This window comes from Staurois parvus, unplaced genomic scaffold, assembly GCF_062004578.1.
Source record: "Staurois parvus isolate SC_StPar_1 unplaced genomic scaffold, SC_StPar_1.0 ptg000141l, whole genome shotgun sequence".
NCBI classification, from domain to species: domain Eukaryota; kingdom Metazoa; phylum Chordata; class Amphibia; order Anura; family Ranidae; genus Staurois; species Staurois parvus.
Window position 1 is genome coordinate 432,028 of NW_028317937.1, and position 20,517 is coordinate 452,544.

At 43.3% G+C, this 20,517-nt stretch overlaps 1 protein-coding gene across 2 annotated transcripts in view; it reads left to right on the forward strand.

Moving 5' to 3' along the window:
- The first annotated feature begins 12,276 nt into the window (after positions 1–12,276).
- The window catches only part of PALM (paralemmin), a 142,121-nt gene continuing 133,880 nt past the window's right edge, over positions 12,277–20,517 (forward strand). Inside the window, exon 1 of one of the 2 annotated variants that reach the window (XM_089673563.1) lies at positions 12,277–12,430. In XM_089673563.1, coding sequence (XP_089529689.1) covers positions 12,426–12,430 — 5 coding nt within the window. In that variant the 5' untranslated portion in view covers positions 12,277–12,425. The remainder of the gene's footprint in view (positions 12,431–20,517) is intronic. The other variant, XM_089673564.1, reaches the window with a different exon arrangement.

Here is a 20,517-nt window from a genome sequence, read left to right on the forward strand (position 1 = left end):
CATTCAGTGCCCATCAGTGCAGCTTATCAGTGCCCATCACTGCAGCCTCATTAGCGCACATCAGTGAAGGAGAAAAATCACTTATTTACAAAATTTTATAACAGAAACTAAGAAAAACATTTTTTTTCAATATTTCCAGTTGTTTTTGGTTTGTTTAGCAAAAAAATAAAAAATCCAGAGGGGATTAAATACCACCAAAAGAAAGCTCTATCTGTCTCAAAATAATTATAAAAATGTCATATGAGTACAATGTTGCATGACTGCGCAATTGTCATTCAAAGTGCGACAGCGCTGAAAGCTGGAAATTGGCCTGGGCAGGAAGTGGGTATAAGTGCCCTGTAGACAAGTGGATAAAGGTCACTGTGGGTCCACAGATATTTAAATCTATTAGCTATTTTTCATATGATATCTTTATCTATATCTTGTTCTATACCTATTACTTTGCACTGTTTTTGAGTTCTCATTCTTGGCTGAGAAATATGTTGCTGTGTTCTTTGAGCTTTCTCAGTATAGCTGTTTGCAGTTAAAGACACAAAGCAGTTCTGCATTGATTAATACACCACCAAATGTTTTTTTTTTTTTCAAGCAAGTGAAAGTAGCTAAATTTGACCTGTTGTCAGCCTCCTATGGTTCTTGTACAGCAGAGCTCATGTGCTAACAAGGAGCATTTTGATAGAAAGAGAAGGCAGAGTTCCAGAGAGATGAGCTCATCACTGTCTGCTTCTCTTTTCACTGTCTAGTCACAGGCTGGGGGCAGCAGGGGCGGACTGACCATTTGGAAACTTGGGCACTGCCCGAGGGCCCGGGGTCAGTAGGGGGCTTCATGAGATGCCCCTGGTACCTTTTTCATAGGCTTTTTTGAATTTGGGCAAGGACACAGGGGCCCCATGATCCCCTATTGCCCGGGGGCCCCATGAGTTGCCAGTCTGCCCCTGGGGGGCAGACTCATGATCATTTGGACTCAGAGGAGGAGGATTAAGTTATGCCATTTTTCATTCATATCTCTGCTGAAGACAGCTCCAAATTAAGTATAGCAGCAACATTTTTCAGTTTTGTCATACTTCTGTTCTAAGCCACAGGAGTACATTTACTTTGGCTCTCCTGTGACCCAGAATAAGTAGGCTAGAGCCCAATGTCACAGAAAAGCTCCAGAATCTGGAAGGATCCCGACAATAATGTCAGGATTTACCCAGATGCCTGATCGGCAGGTACCTCAGCCAGCTGCTACTGCCCTCTCCAGTGAGAGCTGGAGGGACAGAGCATAGAGCAGTGACTGATAGTCACTGCTCTATGCTCAGAGTGGACAGAGAACTGAGCGATCAGCGGTCATGAGATCGCTCACTTCTCAAGCTTAGAGACAGCGAGGGACAGTTGCAGCATCAGGCCAATGAGATGAGTATGTATGTTTGTTTTTTGTTGTTTTTTTATTCCCACACTTCTCCTTAAAGATAATCTGTGCAAGGCCAAGCTACATGCCTGAAATATTTCATTAAATGTATTTAAAGTGCAGGTTATGTCAGTTATTAAAGGTAGGAAGAGCTTACATTCTCACTTACATCAGAACTAATATGACTGACCAAGATTTCTGACAGTAAACTGTAACGCTTGGCACAGTCTCAGCATTCTACTATACCACCTAGGTGCCTCAACAGTCTCTTGTAAAATGTCAGCAGAATTCAGGCCACTCTTTGAAAAAATATTGACAAGTCATTAGCTGTCTCTTGTAACATATCAATAGCACGGCCAGTCTTCAACAATCTTTCCTAACATGGCAGCAGTGTCTTGCAAAGTGGCAGCTCTCTCATAGTTTGGGATCAAGAAAAGCAGGTTTCGGTGAGGATTGCAGGTATCAGGTTGTGGATACAAATGAATACCAAAAGTGGATCTTACGTAAGGACTCAGGTATGAGGACAGTATCATTCTGAAGAGGAACTGAATGTGCTTTATAAGTACTTGGAGCTAAATATTCACAGGGCATTACATGGCAAAAAATGCAAAGGTTCAAGGGACAACGCCATTCCCTTTATTGGGAGTCCATCTATCAAAGAGAAGGGGAAGCTGTGAATGTGTGCTGTGTCATTCACTAACCACAGACCCAGCCATATCTAAGGATACATAAATATGTTTAGTCCTCATGCACACTGGACGCTTTTACAGTTGCTGTTTTTGGTTTTTGGCGTGTTTTTTCTACAGCCAGTAAACTTCCCTGCATGTTATCCTATGTGTCCATGCACACATAGGCTTTAATCAGTGTTTTTTGGCAGGGTCGTTTTTTGGCTGGAACAAAAAAAAACAGAATTAGTGGGTTTCTAGAGGAGTTGTTTAACTGTAAAAATGCTGAAAAACAAGGTAAAACGCAGCAATCCTGCGTTTTTTGGCTTTTTTTAGCAAATTTTTTTTGTATGTGTAAAAAACGCATATGCAGAAAAACGTGGCTAAACGCATCTAATTGCTAATGCAAAAATGCTACAGAATGCAAAAAAACTTAGATTTTTAACGTGACTTTACACAGCTAATGCTGCCAGCGTTATTAAATCGCCCAGTGTACATGGAGCCTTATAGCCACATCTATACCCAAATTAGCATTTAGTAATTAGGCATTAGCATTCTAGTCTAGTTAAAGATGTTTTTCTAGAAATGCTTTTCACAGAACTCATTTAATGTCTCAAGGGCAAAATGATGGCGAGTGTAAGTACTGAACTAAATATACAGGCGCTAACACTTACAGGTCTTATCCCAGCTGTAGTGATGGGCTGAACATCCCCGTGTTTTGTTTGTGGTCAAACGTTCAAACCTAATGAATGTTCGACCGCGAATTTCAAACTCAATGCAAGTCTATGGGACTGAAAGTTGTAAATTCAAAAGTGCCCATTTTGAAGGTTTATATACAAGTTATTAGCCATAAAATGGGTATGGGACTCGGGTACTGCCCTGAGGGACATGAATCAGTGAAAAATGAAATTTCAAAAAGTACTGTTTTTAAAGGGGCAGTAATTTTTCATTGCTTAAAGAAAAATAAAAAAAAATAAAAATTCCTTTTCATATCATGCATCATGGGTGTCCCTTTAAACTACCTGCAATGTTGCACATCTGTACAATGTATCGAACCTGCTGCAGCAGGACTGACATTTTTTTGTATAAATTACATTTTTATTAAAAAAAAAAAAACAGTGCAGGCCCCCCCCCCCCCTTAATCCATACCAGACCCATACCAGATCTTGTAAGAAGGTTAGGAGGGACCACACATTAAAGAATTAAAAAACAAGTGTGTGGGGTTCCCCCTAAAAGCCATACCAGGCCCTTTAGGTCTGGTAGGACTTTTAAGGGGAACCCCACTCCCCAAGAATGGGTGGGGACATGGGTTGCCTTAAATTCCTTCTAGACCCTTGATCCGAGCACAGGTTTGGAAGGGCAGGAAAGGGGGGGGGGTCAAGCTCCCCCTGAGGAATACTAGACCACATGCCCTTGGCATGGGGAGAAGGGCCTCTTCTTCCATAAGCCTGGCCCAGTGGTTGTGGGGGTCTGCGGGTAAGGGGGGGCTCATTAGCATCAGGGTACCCCTTTAAATAAGGGGGCACCCTGATGCTGACCCCCCTTGTGAATGAGTAGGAGGGACTTGTACTCCTACCTATTCACTAAAGGGTTAAATTCAGTAAAAAATAAAGAGACCAGTCTTTTGAAAAATTCCTTTAATTGAACAAAAAACAAAACAACAGTTTTTTACAAGTCATTTATCGTCAATCTTGGTGTCCAGTGTTGCATGACAACACTGACTTGCCGAAATAAAAAAAAAACCTGATGCCCGCCGACTCGTCCGCACCCGCCGCGCACTCGATGCAATATGACAGGTCTGACATTTGTCAGTCAGATGTAAACGAATAGGCATGGCTATTGGTGAGGTCACCACCAACATCACTGCTAGCTCTGCCCAATTGCTTGCACTTAGCCGTGAGCCATGATTGGCCAATGTCACCGTGACTTTGGCCAATCATGGTTCTAACAGTGCATTGTGCTGTGATTGGCCAAAGCATTGCACCTGACCTTTGGTCAGGTGCATTGGTTTGGCCAATCATGGCTTTCACAATGCACTGTGAGAACGCTCTTACTGTTTGTGTTAGGTGAACACACTAACACTACCCAGCTGAAGTCTATGACTGGACAGTGAATGTAGAGGCAGCACACTGATGAGCTCATCTATCTGTCACTCTGCTCTCTCCTCCTATCAACATGCCCCTTGATAGCCATGAGCGCTGTAGCACAACTGACTGGCTTTTTGTGCTGCTTCTCCCTCTCTCAGTCATAGATCTGCTATATAGGGGATTGCAAGAGAATGATATCAAGTCAGGAACTTACACTACTTGCATTTACAAAATACATATAATTTGTGTTTTTATATGCCTGGAGTTCAGAATTAAAGGCTAAAATAAACAAACTGGAGTGGTCACATGAACGCATAGCTCCATCGACTGTGTGCCAGGGCTAGATTTGCTGAGCTGGGATGTCACCCGCCAGCTTCTGAGTGTACTATCTGGTAGACAGCAGACAGAGCTGTGCAATCACATGACTGCTCTGAAGAAGTGAAAAACATATTTACATTGTGATTTATTGCAAACAACATTGAACACGTGTATCAGTAATAGGGAAGCAAGGCTTTAACCCTTTCGTTGCTACCAACGTAATCTATAGGTCGGCAGTAATGGGGGAGGGGTGTTTACACATGCTCCCAGCTGCTGTGTTTATATGTTACAAGATGCCTGTTAGCTATTAAATGTAGGTAATCCAGGAGGTGTGCAGCTGTCCAATCACTTCTATAGGCCCCCAAAATGGGCATCCCTTCCAAACGTAACTACCCCCCAGCCATGTTTTCCAGGTATTGCTATCCCACCTGTGGACCTGGAACCTTCATGGTGGGAGTGGCCGGATAGAGTGAGACCAGTGAATGGCTGTTTGCTGATATCCCCTAGCAAGTATGAAGCTGAAACTGTTGAGGATTTTGTCACTGCTGGTTTCTGCAGGCACTTTACCCAGCCACTGTGGCCAGGGAAGAAGCTAATGGATGGCAATGTGAGCTTCAGTACCCGCTTGCTGACCAAATAACCTACATATATAGCGGCAGAGCGGTTGTTCTTGTGATTCGTTACAGCACCAGCTGATCAGCGGATCCCAGCCAATGATTGACCACCGGGACCCACTGACCAGCTCAGAGATTCACGTAAATACAATAAATTGCCAAAAGTATTGGGACGCCTGCGTTTACACGCACATGAACTTTAAAGGCATCCCAGTCTTAGTCTGTAGGATTCAATATTGAGTTGGCCCATCCTTTGCAGCTATAACAGCTTCAACTCTTCTGGGAAGGCTGTCCACAAGGTTTAGGAGTCTGTCTATGGGAATATTTGACTATTCTTCAAGAAGCGCATTTGTGAGGTCAGGCACTGATGTCGGACGAGAAAGTCTGGCTCCCTGTCTCCACTCTTGAGGTCAGGACTCTGTGCAGGTCGGTCAAGTTCCTCCACCCTCCACTCTCTCATCCATGTCTTTATGGACTTTGATGTGTACACTGGTGTGCAGTCATGTTGGAACAGGAAGGGGCCATCCCCAAACTGTTCCCACAAAGTTGAAAGCGTGAAATTGTCCAAAATGTCTTGGTATGCTGACGCCTTAAGAGTTCCCTTCACTGGAACTAAGGGGCCAAGTCCGACCCCTGAAAAACAACCCCACACCATAATCCCCCCTCCTCCAAACTTTACACTTGGCACAATCCAGTAAGGGAAGTGCCATTCTCCTGGCAACTGCCAAACCCAAACACGTCCATCGGATAGCCAGACAGAGAAGCATGATTCGTCACTCCAGAGAACACGTCTCCACTGCTCTAGAGTCCAGTGGCGGCAAGCTTTACACCACTGCATCCGATGCTTTGCATTGCTCTTGGTGATGTAAGGCTTGGATGTAGCTGCTCGGCCATGGAAATCCATTCCATGAAGCTCTCTACACACTGTTGTGCTAATCTAAAGGCCAAATGATGTTTGGAGGTCTTTAGCTATTGACTCTGCAGACAGTTGGCGACTTCTGCGCACTGTGGACTTCAGCATGCGCTGACCCCGCTCTGTCATTTTACGTGACCTACCACTTCATGGCTGAGTTGCTGTTGTTCCCAGTTGCTTCCACTTTGTTATAATACCACTAACAGTTGTCTGTGGAATATTTAGTAGGAAGAAAATTTCACAGACTGACTTATTGCACAGGTGGCAACCTATCACGGTACCATTCTTGAATTCACTGAGCTCCTGAGAGCAACCCATTCTTTCACAAATGTTTGTAGAAGCAGTCTGCATGCCTAGGTGCTTGATTTTATACACCTGTGGCCATGGAGGTGATTGGAACACCTGAATCCAATGGTTTGGAGGGCTGGCCCAATACTTTTGGCAATATACTCTAGCTCTGTGATGGTAAACATGCAAACTACATAGTGACAGACAATCGTGTTGTTTTTTCATTCCCTGCTAAGCAGGGAAAAAACAACATGATTCCTTAGTAAAATCAGCACACAGTACACACATTAGCATTTCCTAGGCTCACAGTTAAGCCTTTGATTGCCCCAGATGTTAACCCCTTCCTACCCAGTGTCATTAGTACAGTGTCAGTGCATATTATGAGCACTGATCACTGTATCAGTGTCACTGGTGATGCCAGCGTGTGTTAGTCAGTTCCCGCTAAGTGCCAGTTAGTGTCACATTGCCCACTGCACAATCACAGTCCCACTAAAAGCCGCTGATCGCCGCCAATAAAAAAATGAATACAAAATCCAGTATATATAGTATCATTTGTAGACGCTATAACTTTCACACAAACCAATTAATATACACTTATTGGAAATTTTTTTTACCAAAGAATATTTGGCCTAAATTTATGAAGAAATTAGATTTTTTTAAAAAACATTTTTTTGATTTTATAGCAAAAAGTAAAACATTTTTTTTTTCAAAAAGTTCAATCTTTTTTCGTTTATATAATACAAAAATAAAAAAACCCAGCGGTGCTTAAGAAAGCTCTATTTATGTGAAAAAAATTATATAAATTTAATCTGAGCAAACTGTTGGCGCTATATAAATCCTGTATAATAATATAATAATAATAATTTGTGTACAGTTTTGTATGACCATGCAATTGTAAGGTAAAGTAGGGCAATACAAAAAATGGCCTGGTCACAAAGGGGGGTAAATCTTTTGGATGTCAAGTCGTTAATGTCGATAGAGTTTAGAGGATAAATCAGGGGTCCAACAGACCCCTGATGTTTCATTATAGAGAAACTGTAACAGAAAAAATGTTATCACATAGGGGTCCCCTGTGTGATAACAATAGGGTTAAGTGAAAAGAAAACATTTTGAAAAAAATTAAGTGTACATGCAAACACTTAACCATTAGCCACCTGGCCAATGGCCGTTTGGCGGCTTGAAAGCGCTGCAGCTTTCCGGGTGCACGCCATTTGGCGTGCTCCCGCACATGCGCGGTTTGCGCGGTTGCAGAGCGACGCAGCAGTGCGATCTGTCACCGCCCGTGCACCTCAGACACGGCCGATGACAGATCCGAGTACCGGCTCCCGTTGCCGGTACCATGTGACCTGCTGTGACCAATCACAGCAGGTCACATGACAGTTGTATACAATGGATGGCTTCATTCATGATGCCATCCATTGTATACTAGTGCCTAGCTGTGAATGGTCACAGCTAATCACATGCACATGTCATGTGATTAGCTGTGACCAAATCACAGCTAAGCACAAAAAAAAAAAAAAAAAAAAAGAAAAGCTGAATGAATCGATTTCATTCAGGTAAATGCTTGCTTATAGCAAAGTAATTCTTTGCTATAAGCAAATTGTGTAAAAAAAAAAAAAAAATACTGATCACTTCCCCAAAGTAGTACAGTGTTACTATGGTAACATTGTACTATTTTGGTCATAGTAAAATATGAAAAAAAATCTTAAAAAAATAAAAAAAAATGTAATAAAAAATTAAATATAATAAAAAAATAAAAAAAAAATTTAAAAAAAAAAAAAATTTTTTTTTCATACTGTCACCAGTCAGTGTCGCTGTTCACCGCCATGCCAGTTATATGATGACGCTGTACTGCACTGGTGACAGTATGTAAAAAAAAAAATACTGAAAATAATTTTTTTAATTTTTTCATTTTCCGAAAAATTATGACAAAAAAATACAACTTCAAAAAACTCGCCATGCCTCTTATGAAGTACGTCGGACTGTCTACTCTGCAAAAAGGGGTCATTTGGGGGATATCTGTACTGTTCTGACATTCTTGGACCTCAAGATATTAGATTGGCTGTCAGTACTTCAAGATTGATCAATATTCAGATCTATACCATAGTTTGTGAACTCTATAACTTTCCTACAAACTAAAAAATACATCCTAATTTGGGTTATTTTCACCAAAGACATGTAGCAGAATACATCTCGGCCTAAATTTATGAAGAACAATTATTTATTTGTAAACTTTTATAACAGAAACAAAGAAAAATGTGTTTTTTTTTCAAAATTTTTGGTCTTTTTTTGTTAATTTAGCAAAAAATAAAAACCCAGAGGTGATTAAATACCACCAAAAGAAAGCTCTAGTTGTGTGAAGAAAATGATCAAATTTTAGTTTGGGTACAATGTTGTATGACCGCGCAATTGTCATTCAAAGTGTGAGAGCGCTGAAACCTGAAAACTGGCCTGGGCAGGAAGGTGTAAAATTGCACGGTATTGAAATGGTTAAACCCTCCATCAAAAAAAAAATGAGCTGCCCTCATTTACAGGGCCGTACTTACATAAATGCACACATCAGAGGTGCTGACGTATGAAATGTCCATTACATAATTACATAGTCTGGCTGAAAAAAGACAAAATTTCATCTGTTTTAACTAAAAAAAAAAAAGTTATAATCCTACATCTACAGTTGCTCCAGAAGAAGGCAAAAACCCAGCAAAGCATGATCCAATTTGCTCCTGCAGGGGAAAAAATTCCTTCCTGATCCCCGGATATTCCCTGCATCAACTTTACCTATAAATGTTAGTTTCCAGTTATATTCTGTGTATCTAAGAAATAATCCAGGCCTTTTTTAAAGCAATCCACTGAGCTGGCCAGAACCAACTCTTGAGGGAGTCTATTCCACATTTTCACAGCTCTCACTGTGAAGAAATCTTTCCGTGTTTGGAGATTAAATTTATTTTCCCCCAGATGTAAAGAGTGCCCCCTTGTCCTCTGTGATGACCTCAGGGTGAATAGCTCTACACCGAGTTCACTATATGAACCACTGATGTATTTATACATGTTGATCATATCCCCCCTTAATCTCCTCTTCTCAAGAGAGAATAAATTCAGTTCCTCTAATCTTTCCTCATAGCTGATCTCCTCCATGCCTCGTATCAGTTTGGTTTCCCTTCTCTGTACTTTCTCCAGTTCCCCAATGTTCTTTTTGTGAATCGGTGCCCAAAACTGAACTGCATATTCCAGATGAGGTCTTACTAATGATTTGTACAGGGGTAATATGATATCTCTCTCTCTGGAGTCTATACTTCTTTTAATACAAGAGTGGATTTTGTTCGCTTTAGAAACCGCAGCTTGGCATTGCATGCCATTATTAAGCTTGTGATCTACCAGAACGCCCAGATCCTTCTACACCATTGATTCCCCCAGTTGTACCCCCCCTAGTATGTATGATGCATGCATATTCTTAGCCCACAAGTGCATAACCTTACATTTATCAACATTAAACCTCATTTGTCACATAGTTGCCTAATTGCGCTACATTTATTACGTATTGCCATGCACACAGGAGTCAGAGCAATAATTCTAGGCCCATTATTCACAGTTAACGGTAAACTGATGACTTGTAAAAGCTTTAAAAGTGACATTTATGGAAAATTGTGGGTACTGAAATTTGCAAAAACAGCTCTGGCATCGAAAAGGTTAAAGTTTATTGTTTTGGAGTTTTGTTTTCTTCTACTTTAACTTTTAACTGCTTTCACTTGGCCACTTGTGTTCACTTTGATAAGAAATTCTTTATAAAAGTTATTACAAAATCTTTATAAACTTTCAAAATATATTTATAAATACAGTGAATGAATGCTCATTTTACTGATAAACACATATATTTAGCTTGCAGTGTATGAAATGCTAATGATGCCCGCAAACATATCATTGTTTTTCTACAATTGAGGCAATGTTTCCAATTCATAAAGGGATTTTTTACCAAAACAAACACAGTTCTTGTTTTCTCTGTAATTTTCTAGTTTAGGACAAATTCACCTTTTAGAAAAATGTATAAATTATTATTATTATTATACAGGATTTATATAGCGCCAACAGTTTGCTCTGAGCTTTACAATATAAGAGGAGATCAGGGGCGGACTGACAACTCATGGGGCCCCCGGGCAATAGGTTATCATGGGGCCCCTGTGTCCTTGCCCAAACTCAAAAAGCCTATTAAAAAGGTACCAGGGGCATCTCATGGGGCCCCCTACTGACCCCGGGCCCTCGGACAGTGCCCGAGTTTCCAAATGGTCAGTCCGCCCCTGCAGGAGACAATACAGTAACAATATAGTTCAATACAAGAGGGATTTGAGGGCCCTGCTCCTTGGAGTTTACAATCTAGGAGGGAGGGGCTAGTGGTACAAAAGGTAGTAACTGTAGGGGATGGACTGGTTGGAAGAGTAGAAGATTCCATTAGCTGAGGGCAGGATAGGCTTCCCTGAAGAGATAGGTTTTCAGAGATCGCCTAAAAGTGAGCAGAGTAGGCGATAGTCTGATAAATTGGGGTAGAGAGTTCCAGAGGATGGGGGAAGCTCTGGAGAAGTCCTGGAGACAAGCATGGGAGGAGGAGACAAGGGAGCTAGAGAGTAGGAGGTCTTGCGAGGAGTGGAGAGCGAAGAGCGGATAAATGCACATTCTTTCGTAGGTAAAGAAATGTGAATTTTTTATTTTTGTCTGCAGAAGCCTGGAAAGCATTGCACCAGCAATCAGTAGATCGCTGATGCCATGCAGTCTCCTGTAGACCTGTCAAAATATCTGCTTGCTGTACGGGATCTACGGTCAAGCAGATATTCTGACAGGAAGAATGAATGAACTACCATGGCGCTTCACAGTGCAGTGGTAGTTAATTGAGGACTACAAGTTGACAGCCGTTAAGGCTGCCGGGACTTGTACTCTCTTATTCACAGATGACTGTGAATGAGTGACGCAACCGTGTAGGCGGAGCAATGGCTACTTTTTTTTACATTTGACAGCTAGTGAGGGGGGAGAAGATCCCCCACTAGCTGTCAAAGCGGGCATTGGGGGGGAAGGGGGTCGGTCTGAATGTAACGTTACAGGTTACACCCTGAATATGGGTGTAACATCCCATATGGAAAAAAAATATATTTGAAATATATTTTAAAAATATTCTTCCCAAATATATTGACATATATTTGAAATACTACAATTTTGGCCATATTCAATATATTTCAAAATATATTTATATATATATATATATATATATATATATATACTGCATGTTGAATTGCGTTTTTATTACAAAATATATGAAAAGTGTTTTTAAAATACTTTTCAAATATACTGTATTTCTATAAAAATACAGATCTACATTTTTGGAATGCATTTATAAATATATGTAAAAATTTATGTTAAAATTACTTTTTTATATGTTAAAAAAAATCTGAAGAATATATTTAAAAAAAAATATTTAAAACATTTTTACACCACTCAGTCTGAATAGATCTAATAAAAACTCTCACTGACCATTTTATCGAACAGTAAAAATCATTTCAGCAGGATTTCCTATGTAGATGGAGAAAAAGAAATCAAAGTGCATGTGTACAGTGTTCATAAATAAAGAGCATGCATTGGCGCTGGGCTGGGCATTGGACTCTTAAAATATATCTCCAACATGCAATCATCCACATTGATCCTATATTTGGCCTGGTAATCAGGAGCTGTCAGAAAGTAGATTTTCTTTAACCATGCGAGCTAAAGAAGCCCATAGTCAGGGCTGACTTATCCAAAGAGAGGCAAATGACAGGGCCAAGAGAAGGCAGTGCAGTGCAGCAGGGTGGCTGATAAAAACAAAGCTCCCCATAGTGCACAGAGACCGGGGTCTGTGCACACAGCAAGAAGGACATTTACAAGGTGCAATATATCGAATCCCATGACGTCTCACTTGTACAAGGTATTCTGAATGCAAATGGTTATTGAAGCCGCTGTAACCTCTGCTGCCATCAGAGGGCGCCAGACACATGGCGATGGTGTGCAGAGGCTCCTGCCCTGTCGGTGCCTCCCTCTCTCCTTCCACACTCATACTAATACACAGGAATATCCAGCCAGGGCCAGACCAGGCTCTGCCGCCTGCACATCACCCCGAGCTGTACACCAGCCTGCACCATGGAGTGAGTACTACACACCTCTCTATACTAAAGGCTGCACATTGCCAAATGTTTGCTTCCTTCTCTATGCTGGGCATCCCTCTATCTCAGTCTGCCTGTATCTCCTGCTGGAATCTCCGTGCATCCTACACCATCCCTGTATCCTATCCTCCCCGTATCACCTACCACTACTCATCATCCTCATCATCCTACACCATCCCTGTATCCTATCCTCCCTGTATCACCTACTACTACTCATCATCATCCTCATCATCCTACACCATCCCTGTATCCTATCCTCCCTGTATCACCTACCACTACTCATCATCCTCATCATCCTACACCATCCCTGTATGCTATCCTCCCTGTATCACCTACTACTACTCATCATCATCCTCATCATCCTACACCATCCCTGTATCCTATCCTCCCCGTATCACCTACCACTACTCATCATCATCCTACACCATCCCTGTATGCTATCCTCCCTGTATCACCTACTACTACTCATCATCATCATCATCCTACACCATCCCTGTATGCTATCCTCCCTGTATCACCTACTACTACTCATCATCATCATCATCCTACACCATCCCTGTATGCTATCCTCCCTGTATCACCTACTACTACTCATCATCATCATCATCCTACACCATCCCTGTATCCTATCCTCCCGGTATCACCTACCACTACTCATCATCATCATCCTACACCATCCCTGTATGCTATCCTCCCTGTATCACCTACTACTACTCATCATCATCATCATCCTACACCATCCCTGTATGCTATCCTCCCTGTATCACCTACTACTACTCATCATCATCATCATCCTACACCATCCCTGTATCCTATCCTCCCCATATCACATACCACTACTCATCATCATCATCATCCTACACCATCCCTGTATGCTATCCTCCCTGTATCACCTACTACTACTCATCATCATCATCATCCTACACCATCCCTGTATCCTATCCTCCCTGTATCACCTACTACTACTCATCATCATCCTCATCATCCTACACCATCCCTGTATCCTATCCTCCCTGTATCACCTACTACTACTCATCATCATCCTCATCATCCTACACCATCCCTGTATCCTATCCTCCCTGTATCACCTACCACTACCCATCATCATCCTCATCATCCTACACCATCCCTGTATCCTACCCTCCCTGTATCACCTACCACTACTCATCATCATCCTCCTCATCATCCTACACCATCCCTGTATCCTATCCTCCCTGTATCACCTACCACTACTCATCATCATCCTCATCATCCTACACCATCCCTGTATCCTATCCTCCCTGTATCACCTACTACTACTCATCATCATCCTACACCATCCCTGTATCCTATCCTCCCTGTATCACCTACTACTACTCATCATCATCCTACACCATCCCTGTATCCTATCCTCCCTGTATCACCTACCACTACTCATCATCATCCTCATCATCCTACACCATCCCTGTATCCTATCCTCCCTGTATCACCTACTACTACTCATCATCATCCTACACCATCCCTGTATCCTATCCTCCCTGTATCACCTACTACTACTCATCATCATCCTCATCATGCTACACCATCCCTGTATGCCATCCTCCCTGTATCACCTACTACTACTCATCATCATCCTCATCATCCTACACCATCCCTGTATCCTATCCTCCCTGTATCACCTACTACTACTCATCATCATCCTACACCATCCCTGTATGCTATCCTCCCTGTATCACCTACTACTACTCATCATCATGCTACACCATCCCTGTATCCTATCCTCCCTGTATCACCTACCACTACTCATCATCATCCTCATCATCCTACACCATCCCTGTATGCTATCCTCCCTGTATCACCTACTACTACTCATCATCATCCTCATCATCTTACACCACCCCTGTATCCTATCCTCCCTGTATCACCTACCACTACTCATCATCATCCTCATCATGCTACACCATCCCTGTATGCTATCCTCCCTGTATCACCTACCACTACTCATCATCATCCTCATCATCCTACACCATCCCTGTATGCTATCCTCCCTGTATCACCTACTACTACTCATCATCATCATCCTACACCATCCCTGTATGCTATCCTCCCTGTATCACCTACCACTACTCATCATCATCCTACACCACCCCTGTATCTTATCCTCCCTGTATCACCTACCACTACTCATCATCATCCTCATCATGCTACACCATCCCTGTATCCTATCCTCCCTGTATCACCTACCACTACTCATCATCATCCTACACCATCCCTGTATGCTATTCTCCCTGTATCACCTACCACTACTCATCATCATCCTCATCATGCTACACCATCCCTGTATCCTATCCTCCCTGTATCACCTACCACTACTCATCATCATCCTCATCATCCTACACCATCCCTGTATGCTATCCTCCCTGTATCACCTACCACTACTCATCATCATCCTCATCATCCTACACCATCCCTGTATGCTATCCTCCCTGTATCACCTATTACTACTCATCATCATCCTCATCATCCTACACCATCCCTGTATCCTATCCTCCCTGTATCACCTATTACTACTCATCATCATCCTACACCATCCCTGTATGCTATCCTCCCTGTATCACCTATTACTACTCATCATCATCCTACACCATCCTTGTATCCTATCCTCCCTGTATCACCTACCACTACTCATCATCATCCTCATCATCCTACACCATCCCTGTATCCTATCCTCCCTGTATCACCTACTACTACTCATCATCATCCTCATCATCCTACACCATCCCTGTATCCTATCCTCCCCGTATCACCTACTACTACTCATCATCATCCTCATCATCCTACACCATCCCTGTATCCTATCCTCCCCGTATCACCTACTACTACTTATCATCATCCTACACCATCCCTGTATCCTATCCTCCCTGTATCACCTACTACTACTCATCCTCATCCTACACCATCCCTGTATCCTATCCTCCCTGTATCACCTACTACTACTCATCCTCATCATCCTACACCATCCCTGTATGCTATCCTCCCTGTATCACCTATTACTACTCATCATCCTCATCATCCTACACCATCTCTGTATGCTATCCTCCCTGTATCACCTATTACTACTCATCATCATCCTCATCATTCTACACCATCCCTGTATCCTATCCTCCCTGTATCACCTACTACTACTCATCATCATCCTACACCATCCCTGTATCCTATCCTCCCCGTATCACCTACTACTACTCATCATCATCCTCATCATCCTGTGCACCATCCCTGTATCCTATCCTCCCTGTATTACCTAAATCTACTCATCATCATCCTCATCATCCTACACCATCCCTGTATCTTATCCTCCCCGTATCACCTACTACTACTCATCATCATCCTCATCATCCTACACCATCCCTGTATGCTATCCTCCCCATATCACCTACTACTACTCATCATCATCCTTCACCATCCCTGTATCCTATCCTCCCCGTATTACCTACTACTACTCATCATCATCCTACACCATCCCTGTATGCTATCCTCCCCATATCACCTACTACTACTCATCATCATCCTTCACCATCCCTGTATCCTATCCTCCCCGTATTACCTACTACTACTCATCATCATCCTTCACCATCCCTGTATCCTATCCTCCCCGTATTACCTACTACTACTCATCATCATCCTACACCATCCCTGTATGCTATCCTCCCTGTATCACCTATTACTACTCATCATCATCCTACACCATCCCTGTATCCTATCCTCCCTGTATCACCTACTACTACTCATCATCATCCCCATCATCCTACACCATCCCTGTATCCTATCCTCCCCGTATCACCTACTACTACTCATCATCATCCTCATCATCCTGTATACCATCCCTGTATCCTATCCTTCCTGTATCACCTATTACTACTCATCATCATCCTCATCATCCTACACCATCCCTGTATCCTAACCTCCCCGTATCACCTACTACTACTCATCATCATCCTCATCATCCTACACCATCCCTGTATCCTATCCTTCCTGTATCACATATTACTACTCATCATCATCCTCATCATCCTACATGATCCCTGTATCCTAACCTCCCCGTATCACCTACTACTACTCATCATCATCCTCATCATCCTACACCATCCCTGTATCCTAACCTCCCCGTATCACCTACTACTACTCATCATCATCCTCATCATCCTACACCATCCCTGTGTCCTATCCTCCCTGTATCACCTACTACTACTCATCATCATCCTCATCATCCTGTACACCATCCCTGTATCCTGTCCTCCCTGTATCACCTACTACTAGTCATCATCATCCTCATCATCCTATACCATCCCTGTGTCCTATCCTCCCCGTATCACCTACTACTACTCATCATCCTCATCATCCTGTGCACCATCCCTGTATCCTATCCTCCCCGTATCACCTACTACTACTCATCATCATCCTCATCATCCTACACCATCCCTGTATCCTATCCTCCCCGTATCACCTACTACTACTCAACATCATCCTCATCATCCTACACCATCCCTGTATCCTATCCTCCCCGTATCACCTACTACTACTCATCATCATCCTCATCATCCTACACCATCCCTGTATTCTATCCTCCCCGTATCACCTACTACTACTCATCATCATCCTCATAATCCTACACCATCCCTGTATCCTATCCTCCCCGTATCACCTACTACTACTCATCATCATCCTACACCATCCCTGTATTCTATCCTCCTTGTATCACCTACCACTACTCATCATCATCCTCATCATCCCTGTATCCTGCCCTCCCTGTATCACCTACCACTACCCCTCTTCATCCTGTACACCATCCCTGTATCCTGTCCTCCCTGTATCAACTACCACTGCCCCTCATCCTCATCATCCTATACTATCCCTGTATCCTGTCCTCCCTATATCACCTATTACTACTCATCATTCTATACTGTCCCTCTATCCTGTCCTCCCTGTATCACTTACCACTATCCATCATCATCCTGTACCATCCCTGTATCCTGTCCTGTCTGTGTCACCTACCATTACTCCTCATCATCCTGTACACCATCCCTGTATCCTGCCCTCCCTGTATCACCTACCACTACCCCTTATCATCCTGTACATCATCCCTGTATCCTACCCTCCCTATATCACCTACCACTACCCCTCATCATTCTATACTGTCCCTCTATCCTGTCCTCCCTGTATCACCTACCACTACCCCTCTTCATCCTGTATTATCCCTGTATCCTGCCCTCCGTGTATCAACTACCACTACCCCTCATCATTCTGTACATCATCCCTGTATCCTGCCCTCTGTGTCTCAACTACCACTACCCCTTATCATCTAGTGTCACCCCTGTATCCTGTTCTCTCCATATCACCTACCACTATCCCTCATCATCCTGTACTATCCCTGTATCCTGTCCTGCCTATATCACCTACCACTACCCCTCATCATCCTATACTATCCCTCTCTCCTTGCCTCCCTGTATCAACTACCACTACCCCTCATCGTCCTATACTATCCCTGTATCCTGTCCTCCCTGTATCACCTACCACTACCCCTCATCATTCTATACTGTCCCTCTATCCTGTCCTCCCTTTATCACTTAACACTACCCCTCATCATCCTGTACACCATCCCTGTATCCTGTCCTCCCTGTATCACCTACCACTACCCCTCATCATCCTGTACTATCCCTGCATCCTGTCCTCCCTGTATCACCTACCACTACCCCTCATCATCCTGTACTATCCCTGCATCCTGTCCTCCCTGTATCACCTACCACTACCCCTCATCATCCTGTACTATCCCTGTATCCTGTCCTCCCTGTATCACCTACCACTACCCCTCATCATCCTGTACTATCCCTGTATCCTGTCCTCCCTGTATCACCTACCACTACCCCTCATCATCCTGTACTATCCCTGTATCCTGTCCTCCCTGTATCACCATTTGGAAACTCAGGCACTGCCAAGGGCCCGGGGTCAGTAGGGGGCCCCATGAGATGCCCCCGGTACCTTTTTCATAGGCCTTTTTGAGTTTGGGCAAGGACACAGGGGCCCCATGATCCCCTATTGCCCCATGAGTTGTCAGTCCACCCCTGACCATTACCCCTCATCATCCTATACTATCCCTCTCTGCTGTCCTCTCTGTTTCACCTACCACTACCCCTCAACATCCTGTACCATCCCTGTATCCTGTTCTCCCTGTATCACATACCACTACCCCCCATCATCCTGTATGTCTCCCATGTATCCCAGTCTGCCTGTATTACCCACCACCTCCTCTGATCTTCCTGTACAACTTTTCAGTAGCTCAGTCTCCCTCTATCACCTGCCACTACCTCTGATCATCTTCCATATATCCCAGTCTGTCTGTATCTCCTATTACTACCTCTGTGCATCTTGCACATCATCCCTGTATCCTGACCTTCCTGTATCACCTACCACCACCTCTGATCATCCTGTACATCTTCCCGGTATTCCAGATGCCCTGTATCAACTACCCTGACTGTGTATCCTGCATACCATCCCTGTATCCCAGCCTCCCTATAACACGTACTACCACCTCTGGTCATCCTCGTACCTCCCATGCATCCCAGTCTACCCGTATACCATATCACCACTTTTAATCATTCTACATATCATCCATGAATCCCAGTCTCCCTATGTCACATACCTTCACCTCTGGTCATCCTACATATCTCCCATATATCCCACTTTCCCTGTATCACCAACCACCATTTTTGGTCATCCTACCTCCCATGTATCCCAGTCTTCCTGAACCACCTACCTCCACCTTCGATCATCCTACATACTTTCCATGTATCTTAGTTTCCCTGTGTTACCTTCCTTCACCTCTGGTCATCTTTTTTACTTCCCATGTTTCCCAGTCTCCCTGTACCACCTACAATTAAGTCTGATCATCATACATACCTTCTCTGTATCCCAGTTTCCCTGTGCCACCTACCACTAACTCTGATCATCATACATACCTTCCATATATCCCAGTCACCCTGTAACACCTATCACTACCTCTGATAATCAGATATACCTTCCAAATATCTCAGTCTCCCTGTACCACCTACCACTACTTCTGATCATCCTACATACCTTCCATCTATACTAGTCTCCCTGTATTACATACCACCATCTCTAGCCTACATACCTCCTATGTATATTAAATCTCAGTCTCCTTGTACCACCTACCCTCATACCTGGTCATCCTACATGCCTCTTATGTTTCCCCGTCTTCCTGTATCACCTTCCTTCACCTCTGGTCATTGTTTCTATCTTCCATATATCCAGGTCTCCCTGTACCACCTACTACTACTTCTGGTCATCCTACATATCTCCCAGTACCACCTACTACTACTTCTGGTAATCCTACCTATCTTCCATGTATCCCAGTTGCCCTGTATCACCTACCACCATCTGCTATCATTCTACATACCTTCTATATATCTGAAATCTCAGTCTCCTTGTACAACCTACCCTCACATCTGGTCATCCTACTTATCTCCAAAATATGCCAGTCTCTCTGTATCACCTACCACCACCTCTGATCATCCTACATACTTCTCAGGTATCCCAATCTCCCTGTATCAGCAACCTTCACATCCGGTCATCACTCTCCCATACTGCTGAGAACACTTGTGATCTACATCCCCTCCTATAACATGTCCCTCTCCTGTATACATTTTCCTTCCACACATTGTCAGTTTTCTTGTTTGCTATTCTTTACATCCCATTATTTGTATCCTGTGCCTTCCTACAAACAGAGCACGTTTGCATTCCTTCTATGTTCTTCTGTTCCCTTTTTTTCCCCTTTGATGTTATTTATACCACAGCCCATCCATTACACATCCCCTCCCTTTAAATTCCTGCAATCGCTTTACATATTGCAACCCTGCCTATCTCCTGGCAATAGCAAAGGTCCCTCTGCCATCTCCCCTTATCTCAGTGCCCCACCCCCACCCTATGCAGTTTTGAACCCTGTAGTGCTTTCTGAAATTCCTGTTCTTCCTGTAATCACATCTACTCCCTGCATCCCTGCTGCTGTTCTGCCACTC